Source organism: Pan paniscus, chromosome 1 (assembly GCF_029289425.2).
Source record: "Pan paniscus chromosome 1, NHGRI_mPanPan1-v2.0_pri, whole genome shotgun sequence".
NCBI classification, from domain to species: Eukaryota; Metazoa; Chordata; class Mammalia; order Primates; family Hominidae; genus Pan; species Pan paniscus.
The window spans coordinates 174,867,906-174,887,813 of record NC_073249.2 but is presented as its reverse complement, the minus strand read 5'-3'; the positions used below and the strand labels follow the sequence as shown (position 1 = coordinate 174,887,813).

Below are 19,908 nucleotides of genomic sequence, written 5' to 3'. Positions count from 1 at the left end.
TTTTTTCTTTTCTTTTTTTTTTTTTTTGAGATGGAGTCTCACTCTGTCGCCTAGGCTGGAGTGCAATGGCACAATCTTGGCTCACTGAAACCTCTGCCTCCCAGGTTCAAGCAATTCTCCTGCATCACCTTCCTGAGTATCTGGGATTACAGGCGCCTGCCACCACGCCCAGCTAATTTTTTGTATTTTTAGTAAAGGTGGGGTTTCACTATGTTGGCCAGGCTAGTCTTGAACTCCTGACCTCATGATCCGCCCGCCTCAGCCTCCCAAAGTGCTCGGATTACAGGCGTGGGCCACTGCACCCAGACCACACTATGTTTTTTCAATTTCATAACCACGATGGCTACTGAGTGGCTAATGGGCAGTTAGCAAATACAGCACGGATATGCTGGATAAAGGGATCATTCACGCCCTGGGCAGGACAGAGCAAGACAGTGCAATATTTCATCATGCTACTCAAAACAGTGTGCAATTTAGGCCAGGCACGGTGGGTCACGCCTGTAATCCCAGAGCTTCGGGAGGCCGAGGTAGGTGGATCACTTGAGGTCAGAAGTTCAAGACAAGCCTGGCCAACATGGTGAAACCCCATCTCTACTAAAAATACAAAAATTAGCCAGGCGTAGTGGTGTACGCCTGTAATCTCAGCTGCTCCGGAAGCAGGAGAATTGCTTGAACCAGGGAGGTGGAGGTTGCAGTGAGCTGAGCTCATGCCATTGCACTCCAGCCTGGGCAACCGAGCGAGACTCTATCTCAAAGAAAAAAAAGCAGTGTGCAATTGAAAATTTATTAGCTTATTTCTAGAATTTTCTGTTTAGTATGTTCAGATGTAGAGGACCCCAGGTAACTGAAATCTTGGAAAGTGAAACCAAGGATAAGAGGGGACAGCAATTGATCATCAAATTCTGTAAATTCTAGTTCCAAATCTTTCTCTTCATTTCCATCCCTTATGTCATTTTGTCACTCTTAGCGTTATGGAATGAATGTCTATGTCCTCCCAAAATGTGTATGTTGAAGCCCTAGATAGTACCTAATCCTATACAGTATACACTATGCTTTTTCTTTTTTCTTTTCTTTTTTTGAGATGGAGTGTCGCTCATCCCTCAGTGTGCTTGTATTTGGAGATGAGGCCTCAAAGGAAGTAATCGAAGTTAAATGATGCCATAAGAGTGAGTTCCTGATCCAACAGAATTCATATCATTATAAGAAGAGACACCAAAGAGTTTGCACTATCTCTCCCCCATGCCCATGCACCAAGGAAAGGCCACAAGAACACAGAGTGGGAAGGCAGCCCGAGGGGAGAGCTCTCATCAGACATCAACCCTACTGGCACCTTGATCTTAGACTTCCAGTCTCCAGACTGTGAGAAAATTAATTTCAATTGTATTTTGTTATGGCAGCCAGAGCAGAATAATACACTTAGTTCAGCCCCATATAATTTACCCAAGTCCTTGCTTGCTTGCTTACTTCCTTTCTTTTATAACTGGTCACTACTATATTTGTTTATTAATTTTTAGATAGCCTTTATGAGGTATAATTGATACACAAAAAAATACACTTATTTAATGTATACAATTTGAAGAGTTTGGATCCAAAACCCTGGTTTCTTTGCCTCATTTCCATCCACCCTTCAAACTGAAGCCAGGAATTTTTCTAAAATGCAAATCTAACTTGTTTAAACCCTTCTATGGCTCCCCAGTGCCTATGGTGGTGGTCTCCAACTTACATCCCTTTAAGTAAGAAAAATGTAGGTACAGCACACACAGTATATGTGTATTCTTTAGATTATATATCTATATGTCTACTTCTATACACAAAAGATATTAAAATATATAAAATTAAAATAAACAATATTTAAATGTTTAAAATCTAATGTATTCATGAATAGTCCAGAAAACTTTATTTTTGCTGCATAAAAGCACATACACACACATAAAAAAACCCTTTGCTAATTTTCCTTCAGCAAAAGCAATGAAATTGACCATGTCATCTATGGCTATACCACCCTGAACGCGCCCGATCTCATCTGATCTCCGAAGCTAAGAGGGGTTGGGCCTGGTTAGTACTTGGATGGGAGATTGACTATATCGGATCTAATTAGATTATCATTGATTTTACCTCGAAACGTGGCTGACAATGAACTTGTGTTGGGAGTTGGAAAAACACCAGTTCAGCCATTTTCTTTATGCTCACTTGGATTCACTATAATCTTCTAGCATAGTCTTCAATCAGAGGTTTCTTTATAGGACTCTTTAAAAGCCACATATCCATTATGAGGTTTCATTTAGTTAAAACTAGACCATGTAATCAATAAATCCACTTAACCAGGCACAAGAAAACCACAAAAGCTCACAATTGGCTGAACATAAACAAAGAAGTGAGTCAGTCCACTGTCAACCCCTCAGAAGGGCAGAATGCCTCCTCCTATCTCAAGATTTTTTGAGTGTAGGCTATCTGACCATCTGATACGGGGGTCAAACAAAGACACTTCTGTCAATCCACATAGTAAATATCAGTAAAAAATATCTTATGTTCAAAGATTAAAAGTAAGCTCTAATAATTTCTTCAGTTCCCTAAGGAATCATCAAGCATGAATCCTCTGACCGATGACAAGAACTTTCTGTTTGCTGTGGAAGATCTCTTTGACCCCCAATCTGCCACCTATAGCCTCTCCAGCAAATCTCTCAGCACCCACTCTCTGCTCTTTCACAACCTTGATCCAGTTTTACTGTATTGCTCACCATGCCCCAAATATTCTGTGCTCTCACATCCCCCTGTGCATGAACTGCAAGGATGATATCAAATAACACAAGTGAAAGCACCTGGCACCTAATAGGTGCTTTTAGTAAATGCATGTTGACTTTCACCTCAAGCTAGTTAAACTAAGTGGTTCTACAATGTTAGCCAGCCACAAAACCACCTGGAAAATTTGTTATAGCACAGATGGTTGTCACTCACCCACCAGAGTTTCTGACTCAATAGTTCTGAGGTGGGCCTGAAAATTTGCATTTCTAACAAATTCCAAGGTGATGCTGATGCCATGGGTCTGGGAATCAGTGAACTAGACGACCCGTATAGCTTCTTCTATTTCTAATGATCTCTGACTCCTCAATGCCTTTAATAGAGAGCAAATGAACAAAATGAACTTTTATCCCTATATAATATTTGACATTATCATGAAGGGAAATATGAACTCTATAATACCTCAGATGCACAGTGTAGAGAAAAGAGCACATACTTTTGAATCAGAAGATCTTGTTGAAATCCCACTTTATAGCAGTGTCGTTGACCTAAGGCAAGTTAACTAATCTCTGAGTTTCTTATCCTGCAAAACAGGAGTGTATTAAAGTAGTACCTACTTCATAGTGTTAATTGTGAGATCGTATATGGGAAATAATTTGTAAAAAGAAAAGTACTACATACAGACTGCCCCAATAAGATATATGCATAATGTATTAATGTACATTTAACACGCAGAATAGAAAGATAATAAATAACATATGTTTTGGCTGGGCGTGGTGGCTCACGCCTGTAATCCCAGCACTTTGGGAGACCAACACGGGTGGATCACCTGAGGTCAGGGGTTCAAGATCAGCCTGGTGAACATGGTGAAAACCCATCTTTACTAAAAATACAAAAATTAGCCAGGCGTGGTGGCACACGCCTATAATTGAAGCTACTTGGGGGGCTGAAGCAACAGAATCGATTGAACCCAAGAGGTGGAAATTGCAGTGAGCCAAGATAGTGCCACTGCACTCCAGCTCAGGTGACAGAGTGAGACTCTGTCTCGAAAAAAAAAAATAATAATAATAATAATACATGTTTTAAATACTTTAAATCACAAATTTTCAAAATTTCCAATCCAGGTACTAATTCATTTTTGAAAACTATATGATCTACATGTTGCTATATCATCTAAAATATGTGCATAATTTATTAGTACTATTGGCAGATACTAATAATAATAGTAGCTGTGGCAGCCAGCTTCCAAGATGGTCCCCAGTGATGCTTTCCTCCCAATATCCACACTTTTGTGTAGTTTCCTCCCATGCTGAATCAGTGACCAACAGAACGCTGTAAGGCTAAGGCTAACTCATAAGAGACATTGCCACTTCCTCTGGCCTTTTACATCTCTCACTCTGGGAAAAGCCAGCTGCTATGCAAATAAAGACACTTAAGCAGCTCTGTGAAGACACTCTAAGAGGCCAAATGGGAAAGAGGTAAGGCCTTCTGCCAACAGCTAGCACCAGACATGTGAGTGTGCAGTCTTAAGATCCTCCAGCCCCAGGCTAAGCGCGGTGGCTCACACCTGTAATCCCAGCACTTTGGGAGGCCGAGGTGGGCGGATCACAAGGTCAGGAGTTCGAGACCAGCCTGGCCAACATGGTGAAACACCATCTCTACTAAAAATACAAAAAGTAACTGGGCATGGTGGCGGGCACCTGTAGTCCCAGCTACTCGGGAGGCTGAGGCAGGAGAATCGCTTGAACCCGGGAGGCAGAAGTTGCAGTGAACTGAGATCATGTCACTGCACTCCAACCTGGGCAACAGAGCAAGACTCCGTCTTAAAAAAAAAAAAAGATCCTCCAGCTCCAGTGTATGTTTCAGATGACTGCAACCCAAGCCAACATCTGGCTACACCTCATGAGAGGCCCCAACCACTCCCAAATGTTTGATCCACAGAAACTATGAGATAATGAATTATTATTGTTGTTTGACACTACCAATTTATTTATTTATTTATTTATTTGAGATGGGGTCTCGCTCCGTTGCACAGGCTGGAGTGCAGTGGCATGATCATGGCTCACTGCAGCCTCGACCTCCTGGGCTCAAGCAATCCTTCCACCTCAGCCTCCCAAGTAACTGGGACTACAGGAACCCACCACCATGCCCAGCTAATTTGTTTTATTTTTTTGTAGAGATGAGGTCTCACAATGTTGCCCAGTCTGGCACTATGAACTTATGAAGTGATTTGTTATACGATAGTAGATAACTGATACCTTAGCTAACATTTAGTGTGCATTTACTATGTTCCAGGAACTAAGCCAAGGACCTAAGGACCCAACAGCCTTATGATGTAGATGCTATTACAATCCCCAAAGGAGAAAGGGTGCCCCAGAGAAGTTAAGCAATTCAGTCAAGTTCCATGACTAGTGAGTGGTAGAAGCAGAATTTGAACGCAAGTCTCTAACTCCAAGCCCCAGTTTCTTGGTCACTCATTTAGACAAGCCAACATAAAACCTCCTGGATAGTTAAACAGCAGAAGCAACTGAACCCCTGGAGGAGAGCAAACTTGTATAAAACTAGCAGAGGGTAGCCCAGGGGCCAAACCTGAAACAGCATTAATGCCTGATGCTGTAAGGCCCAGAAGTTCCAAGCTGGCCCCACCTCTAAGCCCTTGTACTGGCAGGCCAGCCGCTTCTCAGGAAAATCCTGCCCAAGATTCCCGGGACTCACCCAGATCTGCAGTTTCACCCGCTTCTCGTGACGGTAGACTGTCTTCACCTTGAAGTCGATGCCCACGGTGCTAACGAAGGCTGGGGTGAACGTGTCATCAGCATAGCGGAAGAGGAAGGAGGTCTTGCCAACACTGCTGTTGCCAATGATAAGCAGTTTAAACATGTAGTCAAAATTCTGGTCAGAGGCATCTTTGACTCCAGTTTTACCATCTGTCACTGAAGCCATCTGCAAGAGAGACCTAGAGTCACTCAGGAACAGACCTTCGGTGTCACCCTGAGTCACCATCCTTCTAATGGTCACCCCACCATTCACACACTCACTCCTTACTCCAGCACCACTGGGGAAATGCACACTACTCAGAATCACCCCATCACTACACCTGCCCTAAATGTTGTCTCAGCACTGAGGTGAAACCCAGCTCCTCCCATTCATTCCTTCAGCAAATATTTACTGAGCACATTGATCTGGGGCAAGCCCTGTGCTGGGCATGGGGCTTACAAACATGAGTCAGACATGGTGCCTGACCTCTAGGTGGACAAAAACTAGAATAAAAGGTGGGTCAACACAGAGTAACAAAGCAGTAGTTAAGTGATAAGACAGAGGAGTCCTGGCTGAGGAAGTCCATGAGAAGCATCTTATTCAGCCTGGAGGCCCGGTGATCAAGGAGAGGCTCCTGGAGGAAGCAGCTCCTGAGCTATTTTGGGGAAAGAAAAAAAAAAGCCAAGAACAGCAAACACATGCACATCCAAGGAAAGACTCAGTAAAGGGCTATCATTCTCTTGCTTCAAAAACTATTATGACTCAGGAGGCTGAGGTGGGAGGATCACTTGAGCCCAGGAGCTTGACGCTGCAGGGAGCCATGATCATGCCACTGAATGCCAGCCTGGGTAGCAGAGCAAGACCTCATCTCTAAAAAATAAAATAAATAAAACATAGAAACTTTCATGGCTTTCCACAGCTCTAAAGATCAAGTCCAAACTGTTCAATTTGACAAATAACCAACTAACCAAAGAGCCAATTCTCTAAACTTTATCTTCCCATACCCCTTCTCTTCACCAACCTGTGCTTCCCTTAGATCTAATTACACACTTTATGCCAAATAAGCCACATTATTCCTTGCCTTTGTCCCTTACATGTATTCCTTCTGCCTAGAATTCTCTTTTCCTCCTAAAAGACTCCTACCCATCCTTGGAGATCCAGGTCAAGTGCCAGCTTCCCTGTGCTCCCAGAACACTGTAACAGCCCTTGTATCACTTCAGCACTGTTGGAATGAGCATCTGGGCCTTAATGGACTTCATTCCTACATGTCTGGCTTCCAGCATGAATCCTAGCACATAATAAGCACTCAGGAAATGTGTGCTGAATTCATCACAGTCACTTCATCACTCTGGGGCTCAATCTCCTCATCTGGAAAATGGGGAGAACAATTTCCACCCTGTTCTTCTCACAGGGCTATCACAGGACTCAAATGAGATAACAATGGATGAAACCATTATCAACTGGTAAATTCCACACAGATGTGAACATATGTCCTTATTATTCCAAAGCCTTCAAAGCCTAGGTCCTTTATTTGTTCACTCATTCATTCAGCAAATATTTAATACATGCCAGGCCTTTCCTGAGACCCCAGCCTTCTCAGTCCTGTCACCATCTGCTTTCCTAGAACACCCGAATCTGAACTCCATAATTCAGCACTTGGTCACATGGTCTTATTTAAGTCTTTAATTGCTTCTCCTATGTCTTGGAAGCCTCAGGTACCCTGCTTCTCCACCTGAAATCTCCCCTTCTTCTCAGCACAAGGGTACCCAGATGGCTGGATGAGTGGTCAGAGGAGGGTGGGAGGACAGCATTTAAGTGTGATGGTGTCTGGGTTTTCATTCTTTTTAGGAATTCCTGCTTTTTTCCCAAAGGGCAAAGAAAGGGCATGAGGCTGGTGGGTGTGGCTCTTTGGGCCTCTCAGGTGAGCTGTAAGGATAAGGAGCTGATTAATGTAGGTTTAAAGCTCTCTTGAAGAAAAGTTAGACAAATATGTAAGATTGTTAGCAGCCTTTTAATAAAAGTTCCTTGCATATGTCACCACTGGACTCCTGTGGTCTCTGTTCTTCCTTCTCTTTGTTCCCAGCTCTCAATCCTTATCTGAGACTGTAAGTTCCATCCCTGTATCAATCTGTCCCATGACAAGACTCACTAGGCAAGTGTGGAACATGCCCAGGACACTTGGAGACTGAGGCATAGCACTTACATGGAGGAAGAAAGTGAGGTTGGGAGGGAGGGTGCCATTGGCTGCTTAAACTGTCTCACAGCCTTAACTTTTCAGCTTTCATGGTACTAGGTGCAAAGGCTGTTGCAAGAACTTGCCATGTAAAGGCATTATGCTTTTTTTTTTTTTTTGAGATGGAGTCTTGCTCTTTCGCCCAGGCTGTAGTGCAGTGGCACAACCTTGGCTCACTGCAACCTCTGCCCCCTGAGTTCAAGCGATTCTCCTGCCTTAGCCTCCCAAGTAGCTGGGATTACAGGCATCTGCCACCATGCCTAGTTAATTTCTGTATTTTTAGTAGAGACGGGGTTTTGCCATGTTGGCCAGGCTGGTCTCGAACTCCTGACCTCAGGTGATCCACCTGCTTCAGCCTCCCAAAGCGCTAGGATTACAGGCGTGAGCCACCACACCTGGCCACATTATGCTTTTTCTACATTAAAACAAGGGAAGCAACCACAACAACCTCACACCATCCTCCGCTCTGCTGCCTGCAAGTCATCTTTCTTTATTCACAAGAGAAAATTTCTACTATGAATATATTCATTATAAAAAATTTGAAAATTATATTATGCAAAAGTGTAAAAAAGAGAATTTAAAATTAACTGACAGCTGGGCGCGGTGGCTCACGCCTGTAATCCCAGCACTTTGGGAGGCTGAGGCAGGCAGATCACGAGGTCAGGAGATCGAGACCATCCTGGCTAACACGGTGAAACCCCATCTCTACTAAAAATACAAAAAATTGGCCAGGGATGGTGGCGGGTGCCTGTAGTCCCAGCTACAGGAGGCTGAGGCAGGAAAATGGCATGAACCAGGGAGGCGGAGCTTGTAGTGAGCTGAGATCCAGGCCACTGCACTTCAGCCTGCGCGACAGAGACTCCACCCCCCAAAAAAAAAAATTAACTGACATCCCACCCACTCAGAAACTATGGCTGTTAACATTTTACTGTATTTCCTCCAATATTTTTTCATACAAAAGAGTGCCACCTAAGGCCAGGTGCAGTGGCTCACACCTGTAATCCCAGAACTTTGGGAGGCCAAAGTGGGAGGATGGCTTCAGACCAGGAGTTCAAGACCAGCCTGGGCAACATAGGGAGACCCCATTTCTACAAAAAGTAAAAAATTAGCCAGGCGTGGTGGCACACATCTATAATCCCAGCTGCTTGGGAGGCTGAAGCAGGAGTATTATTTGAGCCCAGAAATTTGAAGCTGCAGTAAGCCATGATTGTGCCACTGCACTCCAGCTTAGGCAATAGAGCAAGACTGTCTCTACCAAAAAAAAAAAAAAAACCTCCTCTCTCCAGTCCATGCCTCCAAGATGACAAAGAAAAGAAGGAACAATGGTCGTGCCAAAAAGGCCTGCAGCCACGTGCAGCCTATTCACTGGATGAACTGTGCCCAATGTGTGCCCAAGGACAAGGCCATTAAGAAATTCATCATTTGAAACATAGTGGAGGCCACAGCAGTCAGGGACATTTCTGAAGTGAGCATTTTCGATGCCTATGTGCTTCCCAAGCAGTATGTGAAGCTACATTACTATGCGAGTTGTGCAATTCACAGCAAAGTAGTCAGGAATCGATCTCATGAAGCCCGCAAGGACCAAACAACCCCACCCTGATTTAGACCTGTGGGTGCTGCCCCACGACCCCCACCAAAGCCCATGTAAGGAGCTGAGTCCTTAAAGACTGAAGATAGACTATTCTCTGAAGAAAAATAAAATGGAAATTGTACTTTAAAAAAAAGCCATCTATTTTAATACTATGTTTTATTTGTTAATTTAAAAGGTAATACATACTTATGGAAAATAATTCAAGCATATCCTATTTGCAAGTATTACCTTTTTTACCAGCTGTAGCTCAATTATTATTATTTTTATTTTATTTTATTTTATTTTGAGACAGGGTCTCACTCTGTCGCCCAGGCTGGAGTGCAATGGCGCTATCTTGGCTCACTACAGTCTTGATCTCCTGGGCTCAAGCAATCCTCTTACCTCAGCCTCCCGAGTAGCTGGGACTACAGGCATGTGCCACCATGCCAGCTAATTTTTGTACTTTTTGTAGAGATGGGGTTTCACCATGTTGTCCAGGCTGGTCTTAAACCGGGATCAAGTGATCTGCCCTCCGTGGCCTCCCAAAGTGCTAGAATTACAGGCGAGAGCCACCGCACCCAGCTGCATTATTTTCTTAATTCCTAGCATAAAATACAAGTAATATGAAACCTAAAGGTTTACACTGAAAAGTAAGTCTTGCTTCCATCTCTGATTCCTGATCCAGTTCCCCTCCCCAGAGGCATACATGTTATCAATTTATATATCCTTCAGAGATAGCCCTTGCATATATAAGCAAAGAGACCTATTTATACTTTTTATTTCTATATAAATAACATACCATGCATTCTAGTCTATACCTTCTATGCATATTGTAATAGCTGACATCATATGCACAAGGTATAGGCTAGAATATATGGTATGTTATCATTTAGCAAATCACTTAAATTTTAAAAGTACAATCATGAACTGCATAACAACATTTCAGTCAATGACAGACCACATGTACAATGGCGGTCCCATAAGATTATAATGGAGCTGAAAAATTCCTATTGCCTAGTGACATAGTAGCCATGGTAACATTGTAGCACAACACATTACTCACATATTTGTGTTGATGCTGGTGTAAACAAACCTACTGCATTGCCAGTTGTATAAAAGTATAGCACATATGATTATGTGCTATACATAATACTTGATATTGATAATAAATGACTATGTTACTGGCTTCTGTGTTTACTTACTACACTTTTTATTGTTATTTTAGAGTGTACTTTTTCTATTTATATTTAATATTTTTTAAAAAGTTAACAGTAAAACAGCCTCAGGCAGGTCCTTCAGGAGGTATTCCAGAAGAAGATATTGCCATAAGAGATGACCGCTCCATGCCTATTATTGCCCCTGAAGACCTTCCAGTGGGACAAGACGTGGAAATGGAAGGCAGTGATATTGATGCTCCTGGACCCTGTGTAGGCCTAAGCTCAGGTGTGTATTTGTGTCTTCCTTTTTAACAAAATAATTTTAAACATAAATTTAAAAACTAAGGAAGAAAAGAAAGAAAGAAAAGGCCAGGTTCGGTGGCTCATACCTATAATCCCAACACTTTGGGAGGCCAAGGTGGGAGGATCGCTCAAGCCAAGGAGTTTGAGGCTGCAGTGACCCATGATTGCACCACTGCATTCCAATCCAGGTGACACACTGAGCCTTCATCTCAAAAAAGGCCATACGGTGTATTTGTGCTTTAAGCTAAGTGTTATTATAAAAGAGTCTATGGCTGGGCACGGTGGCTCAGACCTGTAATCCCAGACTTTGGGAGGCTGAGGCAGGCAGATCACTTAAGGTCAGGAGTTCGAGACCAGCCTAGCCAACATGGTGAAACCTCATCTCTACTAAAAATACAAAAATTAGCCAGGCGTGGTGGTGCGCACCTGTAATCCCAGCTACTCAGGAGGCTGAGGCACAAGAATTGCTTGAACTCGGGAGGTGGAGGTTGCAGTGAGCAGAGATCCACTGCACTCCAGCCTGGGTGACAGAGCAAGACTCAATCTCAAAAAAAAAAAAAAAAAATTAATAAATAAAAAATAAAAGAGTCTAAGAAGTTTAAAAAATTTTTTAAGTTTATAAGGTTTAAAAGTTATAGTAAGCCAAAGTTAATTTATTATTGGAGAAACATATTTTTAAATAAATTTAGTGTAGCCTAAGTGTAGAGTGTTTATAAAGTCTCCTATAGTGTATGGTAATGTCCTAGGCCTTCACATTCACTCACCACTCACTCACTGACTCCCCCAGAGCAACTGCCGGCCCTGCAAGCTCCATTCATGGTTAAGTGTCATATATAGGTGTACCATTTTTTATCTCTTATACCATATTATGCCTGGGTGCAGTGGCTCACACCTGTAATCCCAGCACTTTGGGAGGCCAAGGTGGGTGGATCACTTGAGGTCAGGAGATAGAGACCAGCCTGGCCAACATGATGAAACTCCATCCCTATTAAAATACAAAAAATTAGCCAGGCATGGTGGCAGATACCTGTAATCCCAGCTACTCGGGAGGCTGAGGTTGCAGTGAGCTGAGATTGCACCACTGCACTCCAGCTTGGGTGATAGAGCCAGACTTGGTCTCAAAAAAAAAAAAAAAACCATCATATTTTTACTGTACCTTTTCTATGTTTAGATGTGTTTAGCTACACAAATACTTACCACGGTGTTACAATTGCCTGCTATATTCAATACAGTAACATGCTGTACAGGTTTGTAGCCTAGGAGCAATAGGCTATCTATTCCATATAGACTATGTGTATAGTAAGCTATACCATATACCATATAGGTTTGTGTAAGTATACTCTATGATGTTCATACAACTATGAAATCGGCTAATGACACATTCCTCAGAACATATCCTTGTCATTAGCAATGCAAGACTGTACTTAAATAATTCCGAAAGTACTACAAAAATATGAGATTTTGAGGCCAGGTGCCGTGGCTCAGGCCCATAATCCCAGGACTTTGTGAGGCCGAGGCAGGCGGATCATTTGAGCTCAGGAGTTTAAGATCAGCCTGGCCAACATGGTGAAATCCAGTCTCTACTAAAAATACAAAAATTAGCCGGGTGTGGTGGCACACACCTGTAATTCCAGCTAGTCAGGAGGCTGAAGCACAAGAATTGCTTGAACCCAGGAGGCGGAGGCTGCAGTGAGTCAAGATTGCACAACTACACTCCAGTCTGGGTGACAGAGCAAGACACTGTCTCAAAAAAAAAAGAAAAGAAAGTAAGGGCTGGGCGCGGTGGCTCATGCCTGTAATCCCAGCACTTTGGGAGGCTGAGGCGGGTGAATCACGAGGTCAGGAGTTCGAGACCAGCCTGGCCAACATGGTGAAACCCCATCTCTACTAAAAATACAAAAAATTCGCTGGGCGTGGTGGTGGCCGCCTGTAATCCCAGCTACTCTGGAGCCTGAGGCAGGAGAATCACTTGAACCTGGCAGGCGGAGGTTACAGTGAGCAGAGATTGTGCCACTGCACTCCAGCCCAGGCAACAGTGGAGACTCTCTAATTAAAAAAAAAAAAAAAAAAAAAAAGCATGAATGAGACTTTGAAAACTCTAAAAAGACATCATTTCAGTTGACTACATTATATTCCATCCTATAGATGTGTCATAAGACCAATTCTTTTTTTTTTTTTTTTTTTATGAGACGGAGTCTTGCTCTGTCACCCTGGCTGGAGTGCAATGGCGCAATCTTGGCTCACTGCAACCTCCAACTCCTGGGTTCAAGCGATTCTCCCGCCTCAGCCTCCCAAGTAGCTGGGACTACAGGTGCTCACCATCACACCGGCTAATTTTTGTATTTTTAATAGAGACGGGGTTTCACCATGTTGGCCCAGCCAGATCAATTATTTAATGTTGTCACTCTCTTTAGGAAGTTGTTTTTAAGTTGTTTTTCTACTCTTAATTATTATACATGAAACTGCAGTGAACATTTCTTTACATAAATTTTTGTACATTTTCCTAATTACTTCCTTGAGAGAGATTCCTTGAAGTGGAATTGCTGGTCAAAGAGTCACTACTAAAACATAAATGTGATCTTTACCACAATTTCATATCCTTTAGCTTCTTTTATCTCTAAATAAACCTGGGAAATAAAGCTGGAAAGACAGGGATTATTATTTCCATTTGATCAAGAAGGAAACTGAAAATGAGAAATTAAAAGGATTTGCCCAAATCTCATAGCTAACAGCCGAGACTAGACTTAGTACCCTGCAGTGTTATGAAAAAGTTTAAAATCAATGCTCTACCCCTCAGATGAATTCTTAGGTAAGTCATATTGCCTCTCTAAGCCACAGCACTTTTACCTTAAAATAGAGAAAATACCACCTACTCCACAGAGCTTGGTACAAATAGAAAGAGTAGTACTATATGTAAACAATCTGACACAGTTTCTTGGCCCATGGAGGTACTGAATACATATTATTTCACTGGCCCCTTTAATTCACTTCTGCAGGCAAATCTTGTTCAACTGCCCTCTCCCTGATTGTGGCTCCATTATTTGGGCCTGTTTTGCAATTAACTGTTTGCTCTCTCTTCTGGATTCAAGGGGGCTTTATCCATCCTTACATCTGGTCAACGCTAGACCTACAGTAAATCCTTAGAGGGTGTAATGTCTTTCAAGAAACACATATAGAGCATTTTTCAAGCGCCAGACTATCAGTGTAAATGTCAGATTACTGGTCTTCACTTTTCTGATGTAGCCCAGCTTCACACTCTTAAACTGCTAGAATTAGAGGGGACTTTGGAGTAGCAGCTTTTTATTGTAACAAAAAGCCTGGCTACTGGGCCCAGCTTTCCCAGTAACTCAGTGTGTAAACTTGGCCTAGTTACTTAAATTCTATGCCTCAGTGTCCTCATCCGACAATAATACTTACTTCACAAGGTACTGTGAATTTTAAATAAGAGAACGTATATAAGTATGTTTCATACACTGTGCTGAGAAAAATACATGTAGCCTCGTGTAGAATCAGTGAGAAATTTGCCTGCCTTTATTAGCGGTGACTGCCACAGATATGAGACTAGGAAGTGATGGCAAGAGTAAAAAATTGTTTCAGTTCCTGATCTACCTCCGTTTATCTTACAGGTAAAAAAAAAAAAAAATTGAGGCTCTGCAAAGACAAGTGATTTGTCCAAGCTCACACAGCAAGTCAGTTGGAGGGTCATGAATGGAACTTCTGTTACCTAATGGCTTCCAGGTTTGACGGGATTAAGGAAAATGAAAACCACAACAATTTTAGGGTGAATAAAGAAGCATCCTGGCTGGGCATGGTGGCTCATGCCTGTAATCCCAACACTTTGGGAGGCCAAAATGGGAAAATCACTTGAGGCCAGGAGTTCAAAACCAGCCTGGGAAACATAGTGAGATTCCATTTCTACGAAATTTTTTTTTTTTTTTTTTTTTTGAGACAGAGTCTCACTCTGTCGCCCAGGCTGGAGTGCAGTGGCGCGATCTCAGCTCACTGCAAACTCCGCCTCCCGGGTTCACGCCATTCTCCTGCCTCAGCCTCCCGAGTAGCTGGGACTACAGATGCCCGCCACCACGCCCAGCTAATTTTTTGTATTTTTACTAGAGACGGGGTTTCACCGTGTTAGCCAGGATGGTCTCGATCTCCTGACCTTGTGATCCGCCTGCCTCGGCCTCCCAAAGTGCTGGGATTACAGGCGTGAGCCACCGCGCCCAGCCAAAAAAAGTTTAAATTAGTCGGATGTGGTGGTGTGCACCTGTAGTCCTCGGTACTTGGGAGGCTGAGGCTGGAAAATCACTTAAGTCCAGAGGTTCGAGGTTAGAGTGAGCTATGATTGCACCACTGTATCCCAACCTGGGTGACAGAGTGAGACCCTATCTCTAAAAATAAAAATTAAAAAAAAGAAGCATCCCCAACATCCTGAGTGTCTTGCTACCGTACTGTACTTGCCATACCACACTGTTAACATCTGCTTATGCACACGCAGCATGGCTTTCCCAGTAGGTGGTGTGAGAACGGGGAGAGGCAGAGAGCTGAGTTCAGTTGGAAGGCTCATTCAGATGGAAGCCCCCAAGGGGATCTTCTTAGGAGGGGGCGGCCAGGGGCTACTCAGACATTTGGAAGACAGGCAAAAAGCATCCCAGCAGGCAGCTGCCTGAGGCAGATCTAAGCAGACAGGTCACTGCACAGTGGTGCGTGCAGAATTGCATTTGTAAGATAAGCATCAATCAAATCTTTCCTCTATTTTGTGACAGTCACATAAAATGATAGAGCTATCTCCGTGACAAGCAATACAGATGAAGGCCCAGGGACCATCTGGGAAGTCGTCCCTGTCCCAGGCTGGGGGAAAGAAATGACTCCTCAAAGGGTGGCTGTGAAAAACAACTCTTTCAGTCTGATAGGCGGCAGAAATAAGCACCTAAGGAAGAAGCCAACTTCAGCCAGGAAAAAGCGGAGAAGAGGAGGAGAGAGCCCTAAAATCCAGCGAGAAGAGATCAGCTCAATAAATGGAGTGAAGAAGTGAATGAAGGAACTTACCTTTTGTTGGAAAGAACATGAGACTGAGTCCAAGAGACCTGGCATTTGAAAGATAAGCCCTGGTCTTTCAGTGGTCCTGTAAACTTAGGCAAATCATACCCCTGGCCTCAGTTTCCTTATCTATAAAAGGAGCTCATAAAATGGCTTCCTGGCAAAACTGTTGCAAGAATTAAAACCTGTATATGGGAGGGTGTTTTATTAACCCCTTATTTTGTTTGTTTGTTTGCCTCTGTGCTTCATGGTTTCTTCTAGCAAGTCATCCTGAGTAGTGGAAATAGTTTGGAGCTCCAAATCAAACAAACTAGATTCAGTTTCCAGGTCTATCATTTATTACCTATGAGACCTTGGCAAGAAATTTTACATGATTAAGACAGTTTCCTCATTCATAAAACAAGTGTTGTTGGGAAAATTATAGGTAATGTGGGTTACACGTCTAGAATAGTACAGTAATTTCTTGGTATAGGCAAGGGATTGGCTCCAGGACCCCCATATATACCGAAATCCACGCCTACTCAAGAACCACAGTTGGCCCAGTGGAACCCACCTAGACTAAAAGTTGGTCCTCTGAATATACAGACTTCACCTCCCTTCACTACTGTATTTTCTTCTCTTTTTCTTCTTTTTTAAGAGATGAGTGTCACTCTGTTTCCCAGGATGGAGTACAGTGGCCTGATCATAACTCACTGTAGCTTCAAGTTCCTGGGCTCAAGCGATCCTCCTACCTCAGCCTCCCAAATAGCTGGGATTCCAGGTTTGAGCCACTGCGCTTGACCCACCATGGTATTTTTTTTTAATCAGTGTTTGGTTGGAAAAAAAAATTCGGGTATAAGTGAACCTACACAGTTCAAACCCATGCTGTTCAAAGGTCAACTGTATATGCAATATAGCAGGGGCTCAATAAATGTAATTCCCTGTCTTCCTACTTGGAGCATTTCAGTGAGAATAAGAAGGGAGTTGGGCAAATGTGGACCTCATCCTCCTCCTTTAAGCCATACTCTACTTTTCTAATTCAATCTGTCTTTAGACCATTCCCCACTGCTGACCCATCACCACCTTCTCATTGTTTTCCCAGGTCTCCTAGAGCCACAGAAACAATATCACAATAGCTACCATTTATTGAGCACCTACTAAATGTCTAGCATTCTACAAGATGCTTTCAAAGCATTCCATCTTGCACCAACAGATGCTTGATATTCATTTCCTTCCTCTTCCAGATTGGAAAGAGATAGCCATGGGTGTGTCCACTGACAAAACAGGAACACCTGCAGAATAACATCAGTGGCCTCTCTCTTTGTACATTGTTTTACAGTTTACAAAGTTCTTTTCACCCACATTATCCTATTTGATTCTCACAACAATTCTTGGGAATGGATGAAGAAATTGAGGCAGGAGCACCAATTATTCATTCAATCAACATTCACCAAGCACCTACTATGCACCAGGACCTGTGCTATACTTTAGGGAGATGGAGAGAAACCCTAGGAGCTTCAAGCTTAGAGGGGAAATCTATTTAAACATTTTGTATAGGTTACTGATGCCTCCCTTCATGTCATAATCTTTAAGAAACTGAAGATCTATTTCTTGGACTGGAGATGCTTTTAGATTTTTGCCTTTTCCCATACGGTTTCCTCTGATAGGAACACACTTTCCTCCACTGCTAGCTAAATCCTTCATGACCAGGAAGGCTTCCCCAACCCACCCACCTCCCCCAAAATGCTTCTTCTCTGGCTCCCACAGGGCACCAGGGCTTTCCACTTCTATAGATAGGGCCTTTCACGGCTTCCATTGTCTTCCTCTGTTTATAGGCACAGAACAGGTGGACACCCACCTGTGCACACACACACGCACACACACACACACATCCTCTCCTTTTACTGTCTCCCACCCCTTTCCATCTGGATTCCAGGAAGCCGGGGGAAGAGGGCCCATCTTGGTGTGTGTGTGTGTGTGTGTGTGTGTGTGTGTGTGTGTGTGTGTGTGTGTGTTTTTGAGGGCCCATCTTTCTCCCACCTCCTCCACATCTCTCTTAGCTTCCAAAGGCTGCTGCCCTGCCCTCCCCAAAGTTGCTTCCATGCTTGGACTACAGAACAGAGTTGGATGACTTTTTCTGTCCACGATTCTCTTATTTTCTGTGATCCCCGGTGCCCGTGTAACAAGGTCCAGTGCCTGGGTCCCCTCCTTGGACTCCTGAGTGGCCGAGACACCGCTAGTGCGTGGACACCACTCCAGCCCCCATTACCTTTCCACCCTTACACCACGACCCACACCTGGCCTCCTCCCCAGGCTGACCCAGCGCCCCACCACCCTATCTATACACTCCAAGTTCTCTCACGATTCCTCCACTTGCAGCCGCCAGACCCTACTCTATTCCAGAGCCTCCTCTCCACTCCTGACCAGAATGTAGGCCCCTGTGTCCATTTCCAAGGCCACTTCCCTGTGTCTCCACCGGCTCCCTGCCCCCTTCCTCTGCAGCAGGGTAGACCCAACCTGGCCTCTCACCCTTCCATTCTCCCAAGCTCCCCGCCCCCAAGCCCCACCCCTCGCCTTCCATCTACAGTTACCCCCACGCCGGTCCCCAGCCGGGCTTAACCTCCGACCCCAGCTATCCATACCCACATCCCCCATAAATGACCCTCTTTCGACCAGACACTGCCCTGCTGCCTTTCTCCTTCCCAGCTATCCATACCCACATCCCCACCCCCTGACCCTCTCCCAACCAGACACTCCCCAGCTGCCCAGCGCCCCTTGCCCTCGGCACCTCAGTCCCCTCCAGCTCCAAACGACCCCCGCCCAGCCAGTCCCCTCCCCTCAGCTCCTCACCTCCATGACTCCCCCCGCACCCCCGCTCTAGCTCCCCTCAGTCCGCTCCCTTCACCGCCCCCTTCGCTGCCCCTCGGCTGCCCGGTACCACCTTTCCGCACAGCCCCACTCCGCCCTCCTCGCAGCTCCCCCGCCCCCCACGCCCCCGTTTCCCCCAGCGATCCCTCACTGCCCTCCAGTTGCCCCCCATCTCTCCTCCCAGCCCCAGCGCCGTCTTTCTTGCTCCCCTCCCGCCCTTGGAGCTCCCCCGGCTGCCCCCAAGGTCCGGGAGACCCCCTCGGCGCCCCCTCCCTAGGTGAGCCCCACCTCTGCCGCCGCGGAGCCCCCTCCCTCGCTCCTCCCCCGGCTTCCCTCCGCTGCCCCGCGCTCCTTCTCGGCTCCCGCTCTCGGTGCCCAGCGCCCCGCGCCGGGGATCGGTCCCTGATCCTCCGCGGGCGGGCTGCCGGGGCCGCGCCCCTTACCGCGGACTCCGAGTGCGGGACGACGGGTTAGCTCCCGGACGGTCGGCGGGACGGCAGGACCTGGCGTCGGGAGGGCGCGGAGGGGGCCGGGGCGGGGCGCTGCGGGATGGTCTAGTCCGGTCAGGTCCTCACAGTGGCGCCTGAGGGCTGAGGCTCCAGCTCCAACGCTGCTCCGCTCCGGCCGCATCCAGGCCCCGCCCAAGGGCGGAGTCTGTGTTCGCCCCGCCCCGGCCCTCAACTCCTAGCAGGTGTAAGGAGTCCGAGGTGACTCAGGACCTCCAGGTCCCCCATGTCTGGGTGACTCTCGTGATTTATCTTAATTGTCATGCCTCGTTCCATTGACTGAACTTACTAGGGTAATTAGAGAGCTTTGATGATAATGTAGCTGATGATGGGTAGCAGTTTTGCCATTTCCAAACTGCTTTCTGGTCCGTTCTATGGCTCCGTCTTCACAAAAGCCCAGAGAGGGAGGCTGACTACAAGCGGAAACCAAGCCAGAAACCTGGACGCTGTCCTCTACCCTATCTGTGTTTCCTTCACACCCCACATCCCACCGCCTTAACATATCCCTGCCCTTCCTCTGTGTCTCCATTGCCCTTGTTCTGACTCCAGCATCATCACTTCTTGCTTGGACTAATGCAACAGCTTCCTAATTCCTGCCTTCACTCTCCAATTCACCCTATAAAACCAGGACGTGGTGTCAGCATGGCCATTTCCACCCTTGTACAAAAATTCTTTCTCCTGTGGTCTCCAGTCATACCACCCTCCACCCCTCCTCATCACTGACACCCAATTGCTCCTTATGCATTAAAGATTGCAGCC

The 19,908-nt window shown here is 45.2% G+C and overlaps 1 protein-coding gene and 1 pseudogene across 1 annotated transcript in view; one reads left to right on the top strand and one right to left on the bottom strand.

The window, feature by feature from the left end:
* RAB3B (RAB3B, member RAS oncogene family) overlaps positions 1-19,296 on the bottom strand; it is an 83,054-nt gene extending 63,758 nt beyond the window's left edge. The window contains exons 1-2 of the mRNA XM_034965149.3: positions 19,087-19,296; positions 5,455-5,682 (exon numbers count right to left, since the gene is read on the bottom strand). Of these exons, the coding sequence (XP_034821040.1) occupies positions 5,455-5,682 (228 nt within the window). The 5' untranslated portion in view covers positions 19,087-19,296. The remainder of the gene's footprint in view (positions 1-5,454; positions 5,683-19,086) is intronic.
* On the top strand, positions 8,335-9,377 carry LOC106634855 (small ribosomal subunit protein eS26-like; annotated as a pseudogene).
* Positions 19,297-19,908: the final 612 nt, after the last annotated feature.